Source organism: Phacochoerus africanus, chromosome 2, assembly GCF_016906955.1.
Source record: "Phacochoerus africanus isolate WHEZ1 chromosome 2, ROS_Pafr_v1, whole genome shotgun sequence".
NCBI classification, from domain to species: Eukaryota; Metazoa; Chordata; class Mammalia; order Artiodactyla; family Suidae; genus Phacochoerus; species Phacochoerus africanus.
Window position 1 is genome coordinate 138,588,366 of NC_062545.1, and position 17,648 is coordinate 138,606,013.

The 17,648-nt window shown below is 40.9% G+C and overlaps 1 protein-coding gene across 1 annotated transcript in view; it reads right to left on the minus strand.

Annotated features, from left to right (window-relative positions):
- Positions 1–4,767: 4,767 nt before the first annotated feature.
- FMN1 (formin 1) overlaps positions 4,768–17,648 on the minus strand; it is a 312,788-nt gene continuing 299,907 nt past the window's right edge. Inside the window, exons 16-17 of the mRNA XM_047766795.1 lie at positions 15,918–16,002; positions 4,768–13,124 (exon numbers count right to left, since the gene is read on the minus strand). Coding sequence (XP_047622751.1) covers positions 13,080–13,124; positions 15,918–16,002 — 130 coding nt within the window. The 3' untranslated portion in view covers positions 4,768–13,079. The remainder of the gene's footprint in view (positions 13,125–15,917; positions 16,003–17,648) is intronic.

Below are 17,648 nucleotides of genomic sequence, written 5' to 3' on the forward strand. Positions count from 1 at the left end.
AGAATGGAGAAAATATTTGCAAATGATGCAGTTGACAAGGGTTTGAAATCCATAATATATAAAACAGCTCATAACCTCTCTCTCTCTCTCTCTCTCTCTATATATATATATATATATATATATGTATATATATATATACAATCAAAAAATAGGCATAAAAAGGGAACCCTCCTGCATTGTTGGTGGGAATGTAAGCTGGTATAGCCACTATGGAGAACAGTTTGGAGATACCTTAGAAATCTATACATAGAACTATCCTATGACCCCGCAATCCCACTCTTGGGCATATATCCAGACAAAAGTTTCCTTAAAAAAGACACATGCACTGCATGTTCATTGCAGCACTATTCTCAATAGCCAAGACATGGAAACAACCCAAATGTCCACTGACAGATGATTGGATTAGGAAGATGTGGTATATATATACACAATGGAATACTACTCAGCCATTAAAAAGAATGACATAATGCCATTTGCAGCAACATGGATGGAACTAGAGACTCTCATACTGAGTGAAATAAGCCAGAAAGACAAAGACAAATACCATATGATATCACTTATAACTGGAATCTAATATAGAGCACAAATGAACATTTCCACAGAAAAGAAAATCATGGACTTGGAGAATAGACTTGTGGCTGCTGGGGGGGAGAGGGAGGGAGTGGGAGGGATCAGAAGCTTGGGGTTATTGGATGCAAACTATTGCTCTTGGAATGGATTTACAATGAGATCCTGCTGTGTAGCATTGAGAACTACGTCTAGATACTTACACTGCAACAGAACAATGGGAGGAAAAAAAATGTATACATGTATGTGTAACTTGGTCCCCATGCTGTACAGCAGAAAAAAAATTTAAATAAATAAATTTTAAAAAATGGACATAAAACTTGAATATTTTTCCAAAGAAGACATACAGATGGTTAATTGGGCACATGAAAACATGCTCATCATTGTTAATTATGGGAGAAAGGCAAATCAAAACAACAAGATACCACTTCACACTGGTCAGAATGGCTATCATCAAAAAATCTACAGATGAACCTTCCCACAGAAAAGAAAATCATGGACTTGGAGAATAGACCTGTGGTTGCCAAGGGGGAGGGAGTGGGATGGACTGGGAGCTTGGCGTTAATAGATGCAGACTATTGCCTTTGGAAATGGATTAGCAATGAGATCCTGCTGTGGAGCACTGGGGACTATGTCTGGTCACTTATGATTGAACATGATAATGTGACAAAAAATAATGTATACATATATGTGTAACTGGGTCACCATGCTGTACAGTAGAAAAAATAAAAGGTAAAAAGAACTCTACAAATAACAGATGTTGAGGAGGATGTGGAGTAAAGGGAACCTTTGTATACTGTTTGTGGGAATGTAATTGGTGCAGCCACTATGGGAAATAGTATGGAGTTTCCTTAAAAAGCTAAAAATAGAACTATCATATGATCCAGCAATTCCATTCCCGGGTATATATTTGAAAAAAAAGAAAACTCTAATTTGAAAATCTTCATAGACCCCAATGTTCACAGCAGCACTATTTATAACAGCCAAGACATGGAAGCAGCCCAAGTACCCATCCACAGACATTTGGATTTAAAAAATGTGTACACACACACACAGAGGAATATTACTCGGCCATAAAAAGAATAAAATATTGCCATTTGTACCAATGTGAATGGACCTAGAGAATATTTTTCCTAGTGAAATAAAGACAAATATTATATGATTTCATATATATGTGGAATCTAAAAAATACAAATGATTGTATATACAAAACAGAAACAGATTCAAAGATACTGAAAACAAACTTGTGGTTTCCAAAGGGAAAAGGGAGTGGGAGGGACAAATTAGGGGTATACAATTAACAGGTATTAACTATTATATATAAAATGAATAAACAACAAGGATTTAAGGTATAATGCATTATCTTGTAATAAGCCATGATGGAATATAATCTGCAAAAATACTAATCACTATCCTGTATACCTGAAACAAACGTGAAATTGTAAAACAAATATACTTCAATAATAATAAAAAAGAATGCCCACATTCAGAGGAACAAGACAAACACTTCTGTACTCTGATATGCAGGCAGAGGGAAGGAAGATTTGGGGAAAACAGGCAAATTTTTGAAAAAAAAAATCTAAAGTGTAGTTTTACAACATACATAAGAACAAAATCAGATAGAAAGAATAGGGCAAGATACAGATAGACTGTATTATCCAAAGATGGTTGCATCAATATATTTTTTACTTCACATGCTCTTCTTTTAGTGTGGTTTTGACATTCCTCCATCAGGTGGTGGGTTCTTTTTCCCCTTTCCCTCAACCTGGGCAGAACTTCATAAATGCCTCAACCAATAGAATACGATCAAAGTGACTTTTAAGCCTTGGTCACAAAGAGTTACATGTTTCACCTTGGGTTACTCAAGCATCCCTGTAGGGAGAGAGCAACTGAGTCCCTCGGCCTAGAGCCAGAAACAACTTGCCAGCCAATGAGTCATCCACTGTGGAGGTCCATGCTCCAGCCATCCAGATGACTACAGACCCAACAGATAGAGCACTAAAACCCTACAAGAGTCCAGGTGAGAACTGTCCAGCTGAGTTCGTCTCAAACTAACAAAAACTATGAAAAATAATAAGTGATTATGGTTCCTTTAATCCACTGAATTTTGGGATATTTTGTTATGCAGCAGTTGATAACTATAACATTACCTTATCTTACCTTTCATCCTCACGCAATGATAGGCATGAAGCAAACATTACTTCAAGAAGACTTAGACTTGGAGGCATTCAAGCAGGCATGGCTGGTGCCTTTGGAGGCAACTCTAAGATCTTATTTCCACGAATACATCATAGCCAGGTGAAAGCATGCAGCTAGACTCTAAAGGGGAGCATTTAATCTTGGGAATTTATGGCTTGTCAGTTGGACCATCAGCATACTTGGACAAGAGGCAAAGATGTATACTTAAAAATTCAACAGGTATAACCATGCTCAGCAAGGAAGAGTACATCTCAGTGAAAGCCAAGTGGAGATTCTTTGTAAGGTGGAATATTTTCCCTAGGTGATTAGAATACACGAGCCCTCACCTAGGTCCTTTAATTCAGAGCACAACTTTAAAAATGGTTTTTCCAAAACCTTAGGGGCATCTGGACCCTACTTTCTAAATAACAGTTCTAGGAGTTCCTATTGTGGCACAGCAGAAACAAATCCGACTAGAAACCATGAGGTTGCGGGTTCAACCCCTGGGCTCACTTAGTGGGTTAAGGATCCAGCATTGCTGTGAGCTGTGTGTAGGCTGCAGACGTGGCTTGGATCTGGTGTTGCTGTGGCTCTGGCGTAGGTAGGCAGCAACAGCTCTGATTAGACCCTTGGCCTGGGAACCTCCATGTGCCCCAAGTGCAGCCCTAAAAAAAGACAATAAATAAATAAATAACAGCTCTAGAACATTTCTCCATAATGGAGTTTTTTGAAGAAAAGGGTTAAATATGATGAGTGACTTGAGCAGTGGGGAGGGCTTTGGCCTTGGGGGTCAGGAGATCTGGATTCTAGCCTTGATATATTTACTGAATGTGACTTTCAGCAAGTCCCTCGAATTTTAGTTGTTTTTATTCTGTGAAATGGAGATTTTTATCCAATGTCTGAAGACTTGTACAGCTCTAAGACTCTGATTTAGAAGACTTCCTAGTCATGAAATGTCTCCCGAGATAATAACTATGTCTGATCATTAAATATATCTATACACATTGGGGCCTGTTTCAGCAAACTTCTAGAACTTGAGAGTGCACGGCACTCAGGAATATTGAACAAATCAATCAGTTAAAAAATACTATCACACTATCATTTAACAGAAGAGTTTCTTTGCTGAAAGGTTTTTAGTTTTTTCATAAATACCTGCCTATGTCTTAACACTGCTTGAAAAGAATCCATACCTTGTGCTCAGTGTTAGAATACAGTATCATGATATTTCTGTTCTGTTTCTCTACTCTGTTGTTTACCAACCTATAACAGGAAGTCACCAATCCTTGTGGCTTGCCAACCCATACCCCCACCTTGGGCAATTGGTATTCAGGCAGTGTTGCTCTGGGGGTGATTGTAGCTGAGACCAGCCTTGGCTGGATTTGTCTGTTTAGTGTTAGCCTTGAATGCCAACCCACAGGGCAGAAAGAAGAAAATGAGAATGATGGACTTACCTGGCTCTTACAGCTCAGCAGTAATGCTGCACTTGAGCAGTAACAAGTTAGAGATGACTGGTATTCTCCACATTAGAGTACTGTTGGGTTACTATCTTAAAGGCCTCCTGTAAACAAATCTGCACTGTACACCAGACAGACATGAAACCAAGATTTATTAAAATACCCTTAGCATATTTACAACTGGAAGCTATGAATGCAGTTCTCTGCAAATTCCAAAAAAATAGAGTTCTATCTCTTAAATTAACAGAAGTATCAACAGATTAGGATAAATACAATCTATCATAGAGATAGAATTCTTTGAAAAGACAATCTACACTTTCTAACCAATATATATTATATATAAAAATACACTTGATGTGGGGACAAAGTAGTGTCAAGGAAGAAAATATATATACACACACACATATTTTCATTATGTACAAATCAATATTGGTTCCTTCACCCTTTCTTTTTAAAAATAAATACTTCATTTGGTTTGCGAATGACATTTACATATTCAACTAACAAGCAATTCTCAGCTTTGACAAAATTAAATATGCAAACAAATTAGAAATATTTTTAAAAATTTAAAGGGAAAAAAATACCTGAATCCAATTAGCTTATTACATTAAAAAATATCCAAGAGCATATAATGTAAGGTTTCATGTCTTTAAAGTGCCTTCTCATTTCTCAAACTGTCTTCATTGTTGCTTAAATCCTTTAAAAGTACATCTACAGATTGGTCTAATATTCAGAAAAGCAAAATTTTTTCAAAGTCAAATGGACATGCTTCTATTTTCTTTTTAAGTGCTTTCAAGAGTGTAATAGTTACTCTTGATCTGAAAATAACCACAGATTGTCAACATCCTGATCCAGATTTGTGAAGATGTTTGAACAATGAGTAGTCTTAAGAATTGAGGGGCAATAAAAAGCCAATGATTCAAAGTGTTTGCACAGAATTAAGTCACTTTGTCCAGGAGAGCACAGAAAAGTTACTTGAGATTCAAAACTTGGGTCTGATGCATCTTAGTGGATGACCTGGACTGATTAAAAATTTACCAGACCTGGACTGATTAACAATTTACCAAAAGAATGGTCATAATTGGACAGTTTTAAAGTAAAAAATCTCTGAGAAATTGAGAAGGACTGGAGCCACCCCCTCTCCTCAACCTTCTTAAAGTAGCACAAAATTAAAAAAAAAGAGAGAAATGTAATTTTCCATCTCTTTTATGGATTTTCCTCTTTGCCTAAGTGATGAGGTGCTGCTGACATTAACAGGAGACAGTCGCAATGCTGTGTCTCCCTTGGTGACAGCAGAGCTCCTGTCCAAAGGGCTGGGGAGTGGGGCACAGCGTGCGTGCGTGCCTGCGTGTGTGTGTGTTTGTGTGTGTGTGTAGTGAGAGCAAGAGAACTCAGGGGACATTCAGGTGTCTAGGGATGGGAAGGGGTAGGGAAAGATGGGTCCGGGAGAAGCTAAAGCGGAAGTGAGGAAAAATAGCTGTGGGGTATAAAAGAAGGGGAGGTTGATGCAGAAGCTCTGAAAGGAGACAAGTGAAATGAAGTTATATGCCAATGAGACTTTTAACAGGAAGTTCCAGGGATAACTGACCCCATGGAAATGAATCTGCAGTTTAATGGCGTCATTGCAGCAAACACAGGCCAGGTTGACTGCAGTACCTACTTTTCCAGCATAGTGTCAGGTATGGACCAGTATGAGATACTGGGCACCTTCCTTGCTCTTACACATGTGCCTTCAGCTTCTGCTGAAAGGCTGCCCATGATGCAACCACAGGAATGGTCACCAACTCCCTAAAAATGCACTCCATTAGCAAAATCTTGCACCCTGGCCGTGTTCAAATTTTCCTTCTCCCCCATCTCCTGTTTTTTCTCCATCACGCCATTGCTTGCAATCTCACAAGGCAAAATGAAGATACCTAACTGCACGGGTCGAATTAATTTTAGGAAGCAAGGACCCAGGGTGTTGCTAAGAAAATTAAACCCTAAAGGACCTGAAATAATTTACATTTCTGTTAGGCCTGATTCCTATTAGGATGCTGACTGATTTCACTTAGGTTCTGGGCATTCAGGCCAGTAATGATTTTCCAGGCCAAAGCACAATCCCCTAAATCAAAGTCCAGGGCTGCTCCTCTTCCCATGATGGTCTAAATTAAAACTCAAAGAAAGGAAAAGACTACGATGAATCAATTATGTGTTTTCTCTAAAGAATCTTAAAAATTATCCAATTTCTAATTTTAAAAGCTTCTGCCTTTTTGGCAATATCGATTGTTTCTACAAAGGGAAGTCCTTTTTTTGCTTATATTCTTCAAAGATGTATATATCCTTCTAACAGTAGGGTCATATTATTTGTGTCTTATGAAAGTGAAAAAATGTAAAATTACTATTTGGAAGAGACCTATCCCTTGGTGGACCCCCCCCCCCATCCTATGCGTTTTACCCAAGAATGGTCACTAGACTTCCCCCTCCCCCATGGATTTGTTTCCAAGGGAAATGGTCATCTTTAGAAGATTATGAAGTGTGTAGTCGCAGTGGGTTGACACCACTTTCTTTATGCCTTGGTGCTCAGATGTGAAGAAATAAGATTCTAGCCAGGGACAAGTTGCCAAGAAGGGGGAAAAAAAGAGCTATTCATAGTTCACTCAAACCTATCTAAAATGTAAAGTTTTTGAAGCCCATAATCTCTTACTGGGGAGAGTAGCACAATCTTTGTATGCTATATACCTGTTTTTACACATCTCACAGAAACCTGGAATTCAAAATCCATCCAGAGAGTTCCCAAAGAGCTGAGCATTCCTGATCTCACCTATCATCCATGTCATGGGGAGGTTTGGAGTAATATCCCTTATACCCAGGGGTCTATGGGACTAGCCACTCATTTTGGAAAGCTGACCAAGATGAATAAACAAAAATATATTTGTTTCATGAGACAAGGATGGAAGCAAGCCCTAGAAGAGAATAAGGAAGGAAAGTATGCACGACTTGGCCAAAGATGATGACAAACCACTGGGAACACATGCCTGAAACCATTTTATTTCTGACTTGACATGTTAAGTATAGGGCAACACACTGGCAGCTCACACTCTACATGGGGGAGAAGTATTCATTCTCTTTGAAGACATTCTCACTGTGTCAAAGACAAGAGAACCCCTGGATGTCTCCAAAGGTAGAATTGAGGGAAATGCTCAACTTACAAGACAGCCTAAGGGTGGCAGAAGGTTGTTTACCCCATGGAAAAGAATCCCAAACTGCTGTGGGGAATTGTGGGCTCATGTGCATATTGCCATCCCAGTGCTATTAAATGGCACACAAAGCATTAAAAAAATATATAGCCCAGAGAAGCCTATGAATCAGCTTTCAGAAAAGGAGATAGAGATTCTTAATTTAAGAGAAGATTAAAAAATAGAAAATTCCATGAGCATATGCGATGTAGAAGAAATTAATGGCTATTCCACTCTCATATAAAAAACTGAGATCAAATCAGTCTTCCCAAGATCATAGTGTGAAGAAGATACACACAAACAAGTATCTCATAGACATAATATGCAAGAGTTTGCTTAAGCTCTGACTAAAATGAACTGTCATACCAGAGAGGGGAAGACGAGAAGAAAAAGGTCCTCTGTTATGTTTATCACCAGCGAGGTTGGGGGAAGGGCTGGGGATAGAGAGGAAATGAATCCAGTAAATTCCACTGATGACAGGATGAACTGCTGAATGAGGCTTGATTTCCTTCCCTGATCTCTTTGTTGGCAGAACCTGCATGCCCCCATTGGACAGAGTTAGCTTGCTGCCATTCTCATCTCTTCACATTTCCAAGTAAGTTGTCACCTCCACAAATTCCTCAAAGGCTAAGTTTATATCACTGTGTTGATGAAGGGTCTTGGAACAAAGAAGGCTACTGAACTGGCGTATACTCTCTTGAATTCACTACTTCTCAGCAAAGCACTAATCTGGGAGGGTTTGGTAGATTGCCCACCCCTTGGGAGGGGAAAAGAAGAACCATGAAACTAAAATTCAGTGCCTCTAGCTAGGTGTCAGTAACTTATGGGTCTACAGAAATGACACAACATGAACCTCTCAGGCACATACGGTTGTGTAACTGAGCCCAGTTGATGCCTGGATTCAATCATTAATGGAGTTATAAACACAGTTATGTGATTCTAAATAAGCCAGACCCACTGAGGCCTGTTTTTAAAGGTACCTTTAAGTGACTTCTGCACCAATAAGAGACAAGGCTCCAAGCAGCCAGACTGCCTCTCTCCATATCTGGAAAATGGAAATAGGTCCAACAGGTTATTTGCAGTTTGGAAAGGTTAAAAACTAGCCATTTGTTTCAAGTACTATAAGTCTGGCCACATGGACTTGTTTCTCTTGCGCAGGTTTCTTTAGGATAACAAAGTAGTTGACGTGAATGAAAGTTCATTTCTATATTCAATCCACTCTCTTCAGTTGTGTTCTTAGGGTAAAAGCGTAACATGAAATGTGGTATTTATGGTTTTTTGGATGTTCCATACATTTATAAACTGCTCTTATGAGAGAAACAGAGAAAGGACACTTTCATGGTGTAGCACTTCTACTATATCACACCACTTCTCTTTGTATGGGCCTTTTCCAAAAATAAACTGTTCAGAGAAACACTTGACTCTCTTGACTCTCTTGATTCCACACTCTAAAAAACATCTGGTTTAGGCTGAAGTCTCAAGTGGGCAGTAGACAGTCCTTACTTTGTCTACATGCATCAGCCTTTACAGCTGTTCAAATTCTTAGTGTACAAGGCTTCTACAACACTGGGTTTCACAATATTTCCTTTTTCTGGGATACAGGAATTAATGTGTGGATTGCCAAGTCTGCTGATGCTTTTTCTTTCCCTTCCACCTTTTGGTCATTTTTTTTTTTTCTGATTAGGACAGTCAGAATCAAAGAAAAATGAAGCTCAAATTTAATGAAGAGTTCTTGTTAGCAATTTTTAGAGAATTTAAACTAATTTATAAAATTGGGTAGTTGATACTTGCATCAGACATTTTAGGGGGAGGGAAGCTGTATTTTTGTTGTTGTTGTTGTTTTGGACTTCTTCCTTCCCCTTGACTCAGAAAGCCCCAAACTGGTTTCATCTTTGTTTGGGGAGGGGAGCAGTACTACCAAAGAGACCAATCTAGAATGTCAGGGAATGAAGAGGTTCCCAAGGTAACATCACAGTCTGGTTACTGAGGAAGAGCCTGTAGGTCTGCACCACTAATTCACCTTTGTAGGCTGGCTGGGTGCTATCTGCTATGCTGCTATCTATGGTGACCTGCATCAATGACACCAGGCAAGAAAGTTGAAATGAGAAAATACAATATTCAATAAAGCAAGAATGGAAGTGAAATGATAATCCTACCATACAGGTGGTATCCTCTAGAGATAGCAGTCCAACAAGCAGATCTTTACCCAAAATACACGTACTTATCTCTTTTGCTACATCCGGTCATGGTCTTCTACATCCAGTCTGGAAGGACCAGACGAATGACTTCTTCATCTTGCTGGAGGTTTCCAATACTACCAAAGAGTTTATTGCTTCCTTTGTTTCCTCCTGGTTTCTCTACCAGCAGCATGTGACTTTTTCATTTAAGGAAATGCCTTTCCTTATGGTACTAATGAGAAAAGGAGGTGCCCAAGAGAGGTTGAGCAGGTGTGCAGCTTCTACTATCCTTATGGGGAAGAAGAGGGGGGTCAGAGACCAGCACCCAATCTGACATTCAATTCCTCAACCATGTTGCCATTTTTTTTTTTTTGCTAGAACATTTAAAGATGGAAAAGCACAACTGGATCTCCTTATTCTACTTCCTAGATTTCAGAAATTCTTTATAGTTCCTAGGTAGTTGCAGTGAATGTTAAAAGAGACATCAACTCAAGGATTTAAAAGCAACTGTTGGGTAGCAGGTTCGTCACCTGTGACCCCCGGGCCTCCACCATCATCATATCATCCATTTCTTCTTGGCCACCTTTCTTCATCACCATAAGCTGCTTCTTCTTGGGTTAAAAAAGCCATATAGCACACCTCCTCCTAACCTGATTGTTGATGCCTCAGAGGCCCGTGTTTTTTACCTAACATGTTAATATCCTGCTTTCATGTTGTATATAGTGCACTCAATGATTATGCTGGTTACTCCTGCAAGAATCTGAACTGCTATCCTCCGTGTCCTCAGACTTAATGAATCTTGGCTAGGAAGAGACAATGTTGTTATAAGTCAAGGTTTCTCCAAGTCTGACTAGTAAGCCAGGTGTGAATGTCTGGCTAAAGGCAGAGCAGGAATATTGGCCACTGGCCCTCTAATTCAGGCAGAGCTGTGCTTAGAACAGCCACTTCAACTCTGCTAGCCAAAAGCACCCAAGCTGCCAAGCAGTACTCCAACTACTTCCTCCCCGAGAAAAGTTTAATTACACCTGTTGTAGTTAACAATCTCGCCTGAATTTTGGAGGGATCATTCTCAGGGCCTCTGAGTTGTTTTATATGGCCCACCTTGAACAAATTCTTAGGAACTTTTACTAAGAATCAAGTCAAGTTAGAAATGAAGGTGCAGGCACGATGTGCTCCAGGAGCGGACTCAGGAGGGCCATCTCGATACATGATATAGGATTCAAACTCGATGCAGATGAGAATAATGGGGATCTTGCCATGGTGTCTGAATACACTAATGCTCCATTGGACCCACGAGGCTTCCCCAAGCAAGGGAGGCAAGCTTTTTATCTCTTTAGAGATAGGTATTTTACGCCCAATTTCTAGTCTATCCACTAGGATGAAATCCAACTTGGGTTGCATTTGGCTAACTCTCAAATTCAGTGTTTCCACTCGTCATTCTTCAGCCCTGGTTCCCCGAAAGTATGCTTTTTTTATAAAGTGACAGCCCTTCTTTCCTCCAGTGATTTTCTTGTGAGCATCCCACTTAGAGACCTGAAGTGGGCTACTGGGACCCCACTGAGAGGCTCCTGCCCTTCTCTCCCATTAAATCTTTAAAGAGCCATAAGGATCTAGACTTAATGTTGCTCTCACTGAACTCAAAATTGATTCCCGAGGCCTGGGCCAAACAGACACTTTTTCTTTTGTAGGATAATAATACAAGGAGTGTCACAGAGCATCAGGTGGCTGAAAGTATAAATTGAAGAATTCCTTAGGTTTTTCTTCACGGTCAAGTGAAAATGAAGATAATCTAAGCAGTATGAAAAATCTTGCTCACAAGCAACTTCTTTTAGTCATGTAAGTTTTTATCAGCTCGTCTATGTTGCTTGTCACATACTTTTATTTTGGGGGAAAAAGAACCAAACCATGTTATTATATTCCTTTCATTTGAATTGTTAGAAAAGGTGGTTAGCACCTGCATGAATATGGCTTCATGACTTGATCTGATCCTGACTGTGCATTCTTGATTCCCAGGATAGGCACTGTATTAGGGAACAGGGCCACTTTAATTGGATAAATCTATTATGGGGTCCCTGAGGGGGCTGATGACTACATGGCACCTGCTCATCTCTGTCCTTCACCAGCTGGAGGAGATAAAGCTCTCCCCCTATCAAGGCTGAAACCTAATAAGCTTTGATCCTCATCTCAATTTACCCCGAGTCTCCTTTCTTTTCCCCTCCCAAGATAGATTTGAAAAGTGATAGATAGCTGAAGGAAAGAGTGTCAGGAGAGAGGTCCAAGGTGGTTTCCCTGTGACTCAAGAGGCAGTAGTCACACGGGCTTCCAAGGTCAGAAAAAGCTGTCTGAGTATGTTATTTCACCCCAAGTTCAATAGTAACATAATTGCCTTCTTTCCATTTTGACATAAAGAATGTTTTTTCTGCCCTAACTTTTTTGACATTACAAACTCCTGCCTCACTGTATGTCACATGGCTGTCAGTCAAGGTCATGATAAAGAGCTGAGAAGAGCATTTGGTTTTTTGTCTAGAAACTGCCTCTTGGGGTTCATGGGAGGGGTCTCCAGCTGCACACGGTCGCAGAACATGGTGTACAGCTCAGCTGCCAGTCAGTGTGGCATTATCTACTCACAGACGCTCAGACATGTGAAACATGCCCTGAATGATACTGGGTCACTTGTCCAAGCAGGTGCTTTGACCTCAAGTCTGTCCCGGCTCAGGTATCACAGTTTCTTCTGGGACAGAAGGGGTGGCGAATCCCTAGTGGTCCAGGAGTCTGTAATGAACTGATATGAAAACAAAAGAATGGGTCTCGCTCAATGGCTGATGCCAACTCCCTGTATCACAATATGTTCTCCAGGATGAAATTTATGGCTATTTAACCCCCTTCTCCATCCATGTAGAAGTCCATTTTCTGTCCTTTCATTATGAAAAAATGGAAATAAATAACCATTTCTCAAGCTTAGGAAATAGTCTTCGACCTCTTAAAAAAGTGGCTTTGATAAGTTTCAACACTTTCGGTGAAAAGGGCGCTTCAGGATCCTGCTGCGATAGGATAAAAATTAAGGCCAATAATCAAACCATAAGTGTGCAAAGACCTGGGCTTGAACTTGCTCAAGGCAACTGGCATAAAAGCTCCTTCTCCTGCCACAAGCTTACATATATCATGCTTGGGTAAGAAAGGTTGAAATCTCTGCTTTTAAAGGAAACTGGAAAATCTGGGTAATTCTTCTGGTCTTAGAGCAGACTTTGGATCGCTACAGGAAACAGTTATCAAATACTTGTTAAACAGTTTTGCATTGTTCCTGTGGCTTAACAAGGGACTTCTTTAAGAAGGCACCGGGTGCTCACTGCAGATGACCTCAGAAAGAGATGTGCAAAATAAACACTTGGTGACATATCTTTCAAGACCTTCCTGCAGCACTGGTGTTACAAAGGATCTTGCATATGTGATGTAACATACGTCTTGCTGTCATCGTTTTCCTGTGTCATTTAGTTGGTGCTCACGCTGGCTTCCTTCTGACGCAGTCTTTCTTTCTGTTGTTTGAGAGAAAGGTTGGGTTTATTATTATTTATTTTTCTAAATTTTTATCTTTCTCAAATTTTTTTTTTGTCTTTTGTCTTTTTTGTTGTTGTTGTTGTTGTTGTTGTTATTTCTTGGGCCGCTCCCGCGGCACATGGAGGTTCCCAGGCTAGGGGTCGAATCGGAGCTGTAGCCACCGGCCTACGCCAGAGCCACAGCAACGCGGGATCCGAGCCGCGTCTGCAACCTATACCCCAGCTCATGGCAATGCCAGATCGTTAACCCACTGAGCAAGGGCAGGGACTGAACCCGCAACCTCATGGTTCCTAGTCGGATTCGTTAACCACTGCGCCACGACGGGAACTCCTATCTTTCTCAAATTTTGATGCATTTCCCAAATGTTGTTCTGGAACCTGAATAGAGTTGTACCAAATGCCACAGAAATGAGAGGATCTCTATCCTTTTTCTCTCCCCTAAAGCCTCAGCCTCCTGCCCCTCCCAACCTGTCACCTTACTCTCCTGAAACCACACAGACAAAATGAATAACCAGCGAACTGACCAACTACATCCACCTAAAACACTGGCCTTTACAATGCCAGAATGCTGTGTTTTGTTTTTGCTTTTTGCAACAGAGGTCCTCACTACAAGTGTGAACTCAAAGACTCCAGCCCTTAGGAACAGTTTCTAGGCAGTATGGATAGGGAAAAAAAAATCACTCTTGGAGTTCCCGTCATGGCTCAGTAGTTAACAAATCCGACTAGGACCCATGAGGCTGTGGGTTCGATCCCTGGCCTTGCTCAGTGGGTTAAGGATCCGGCGTTGCGGTGAGCTGTAGTGTAGGTCACAGACACAGCTCGGATCTAGCATTGCTGTGGCTCTGGCGTAGGCTGGTGGCTACAGCTCCAATTGGACCCCTAGCCTGGGAACCTCCATATGCCACGGGAGTGGCCCTAGAAAAGGCAAAAAGACAAAAAAAAAATCACTCTTTCCAAGTTGACTGTGTCTGCATATGATCAACTTGGAAGAACTGAACGAAGGCTATGCAAAACAGTGGATGACAAGATTTAGCCTGTGCAGAATGGCAGATGCTTCCATTCTGCAGAGTCTGCTCTGCTCTTCCTGAGCTTGCTTCCCAAGCTTCCTTCCCAGGGACAGCCTTCGAATGCGGAGGGACACAAGAGTCAGCTGGAAAGATCAACAAGAGTACACAAAACAGAGACAGACTCTTGCTGTTTCTAGGACTTTACAGAAGTAAGTATGTTAAGCACAGTAGAGATGGGTGTGTCTTCTCTTCAAGTTGGACCAAATGAAGGCTGAAAAAGAGATGGGACAGGTACACTCCTTTGGAAAGAGCAGGTGTGGAGAGATAACTTTTGAGAATAAGTCTTCAGCTGCTTGTGATCTATGAGATGTGATGTTGCAGAAGAATCACTCGATTGGCCTAGAGGTAAATCTAAGATAATTTTTAAACACCTATCTTGGGTTTGGATCCTATGCCTGCCTTGTGACACTGAATCAGGAGTCAGTTTATAAGCTCGTCCTTAATGTCCACAAAACAAAAGTAGCACCAAAACAAACAACCCTAACAAGACAAGGATCACAACTGGGAGCTTACTCACTGTGGAGGTCATCTATAAAAGAAGGCCACAGTCAACACACAGTTTCCCCTTTGTCTACAGGGCTGAGTCCATTCTCTCTGCCACTGGAAATAAGGCTTGGCTGTAAAGGTTAGGCTAGAGGCCCAAATAAGAGCCTGGGAAAAGGTGTAGTGGCTAATGAGGGAGGAAGACAAAAATCAGAGTTGAGCACACTGCCACCAAAAATCATACATGGATGAATGTAATGAACACACCATCAAATGGGCACAGAAGATGTGTCCATTCAGGTAGGAACTCCGTGAGCTAACCATGGCTGTCCCTGACCAAGCTAGATGGCCCTGACTTCTCCATTTTCTCACTCATCAACCTCACCTAACTTTCACTGAGAAGCTGATGGGGTTGTTATGAAAACATCATAGTCAATCAACAGAAATAATCCCACTTTATAACTTATATCCTACTTGGATTGTCCAAGGCTTTAAAGCAGCTGGCCAAAAGTACTAGTGAAGAAAAAAGCAGCAGCGTAACTTCACTAAGGCTTTACAACTAGTGAGTGTAAGCTGGGATTTGAACCTCTGCACTTGTTTAGCTAGTCTAGCTGTAATATGGCAATTCCTTGTGATCTGTATTAAAAGCAGGAGGGTGGAGGATGGAGGCCAGCTTCCCCTCACATCTAGAAAGACACACTCACCTGCTAGTTTCTAGCCCAGGGAGGGACATCAGGGCTCCCATGATCTAGTTCTGGTTTTTGCTGTCCCTTTGTGAAGTGATCCTAGGTAGGCTATATCTTTCTGCATCTCAGTTCTACCAGCTATCAAAAGGGGATAATCCCTGCCTCTTTCTTTAATGGGGAGAAGGAATTGAAGGGGAAGGTGAAAATGCTTGAACATAGCAGGAGGACGATGCTTTGAGATGTGGGGGGTCATGGCGTGGGGTACAGGGTGAAAGGATGTGAAATGGCAGGTAACTACATTTGGTTTATCAGGAAATGACCCTGTTCAAATCTGCTGGGCAAACACACAAAGCTGTGTTTTGTTCCCCACTCTGTCCTTCCCGATGTTCTTTCTTATCATGTGCTTGTCTGGCATGGGAACCGAGGATCTGGATACTATTTCTCTGAGCTTTACCCTTTAAATTTAGACCCACTCTCAGGTGCATCTCTGTTATAATGAAAAAATCTTGAGGTTGTGATGGAAAAACACATCTCACCAGACTAGCCGTGGGGTTGATTTTCTTTGTCTCCACTTTTTTCTCTGCTGTTAACTTGCTGACTGATTCCTGAGCCATTTTCAATCTGAAATTTAAACAAGGAGTGGGGAGGGGAGGGAAAGAAAGGAGCAGAAAAGGAAAGAAGAAAGATTAAGAGGTCAGGTTAAACAAAAATCCAAATGCTGGTGAGTTAATCCATTAGCCATTTGAATGGTTTTCAGTACTTTTCCTTAGAAGTTCAAACTCTGAAGAATTCTCTTCTGAGTTGTTGAAACTGAATTTCCTTCACTGGCTGAGAGGCTCTTATAGATCCCTTGGGAAGTCTATGCTTTTGTGACCTGTGTAGCAGTTTCTGATCTATGGAATACTCAATAGAATCACTGTACTCTTAGGGCACATGTCAAGGCTATCTGGCTTGTGATCCACTCAGCAGATAAGATGAAGACAATTTTTAACACTATTCAAATTCACCAATTCACATCAAGGAAGTGAAAAGACAACACACAGCATGGGGAAAAATATTTGTACATCATATATCTGATAAAGGACTTGCATTCAGAATATGTGAATATTTCTTAACAACACACATAAAGACAGATGACCCAATTTAAAAAAATAGGCAAAGGATTTGAATAGGCATTTCTCCAAAGACATACAGATGGCCCATAAGCACATGAAAAGATGCTCCACATCATCAGTCATCAGAGAAATATAAAGCAAAACCACAAGATATCACTTCACTGCTACTAGGATGGCTAGAATTAAAAAGAAAGATAAAGGACTTCTCTTGTGGTGCAATGGGCTTAAGGAACTGGCATTGTTACTGCAGCAGCTTTGGTCACTGCTGCGGTGCGGGTTTGATCCCTGGCCTGGGAGCTTCTACATCCTATGGGCAAGGCCAAAAAAAAGAGAAAGACAATAACAAATGTTAGAGGTGAGGATGTGAAGAAATTGAAGTCTTCATACATTGCTGATGTGACCAGAGAATGGTACAGTCACTCTGGAAAACAGTTTGGCAGCTTTTTGAAATGTTAAACGTAGTTACCATGTGACCCAGCAATTCCACTGCTAGGCATATAAATATATGTATACCCAAGAAAATGAAACTATATATCCATATAGAAGTTAACACATGAATGTTTATAGCAGTGTTACTTGAAGTAGCCGAGAGTAGAAATAGCCCAAATTTGTATGAGCTGATAAATAGACAAACACAATAGACTATTACTGGACCATAAAAAAGAATGAAGTACTAATAATGCTACACTATTGTGGATGAACCTCAAATATCCATTCCTTTTGTTTTGTTTTGCTTTTTAGAGCTGTACTGGTGGCATATGGAAGTTCCCAGGGTAGGGGTCCAGTCAGAGCTGCAGCTGCTGGCCTCCACCACAGCCACAGCAATGTGGGATCTGAGCTGCGTCTGTGACCTACACCATAGCTCATGGTAATGCCAAATCCTTAACCCACTGAGCAAGGCCAGGAATTGAACCTGCATCCTCATGAATACGTGGGGTTCGTTACCACTGAGCCACAATGGAAACTCCATCAAATATCCATTTCATTACAGTAAAAGAAAGAAGCCAGTTGCAATGCTGGGGGCAGCAGAGAATGGGGAGTAACTGCTAATGGGGAAGGGATTTCTCCTAAAACTATATTGCTGCAATGGCTGCACATCCTTGTGAATGTACCAAAAACCATAGAGTTGTACACTTTCAAAAGGATAAATTT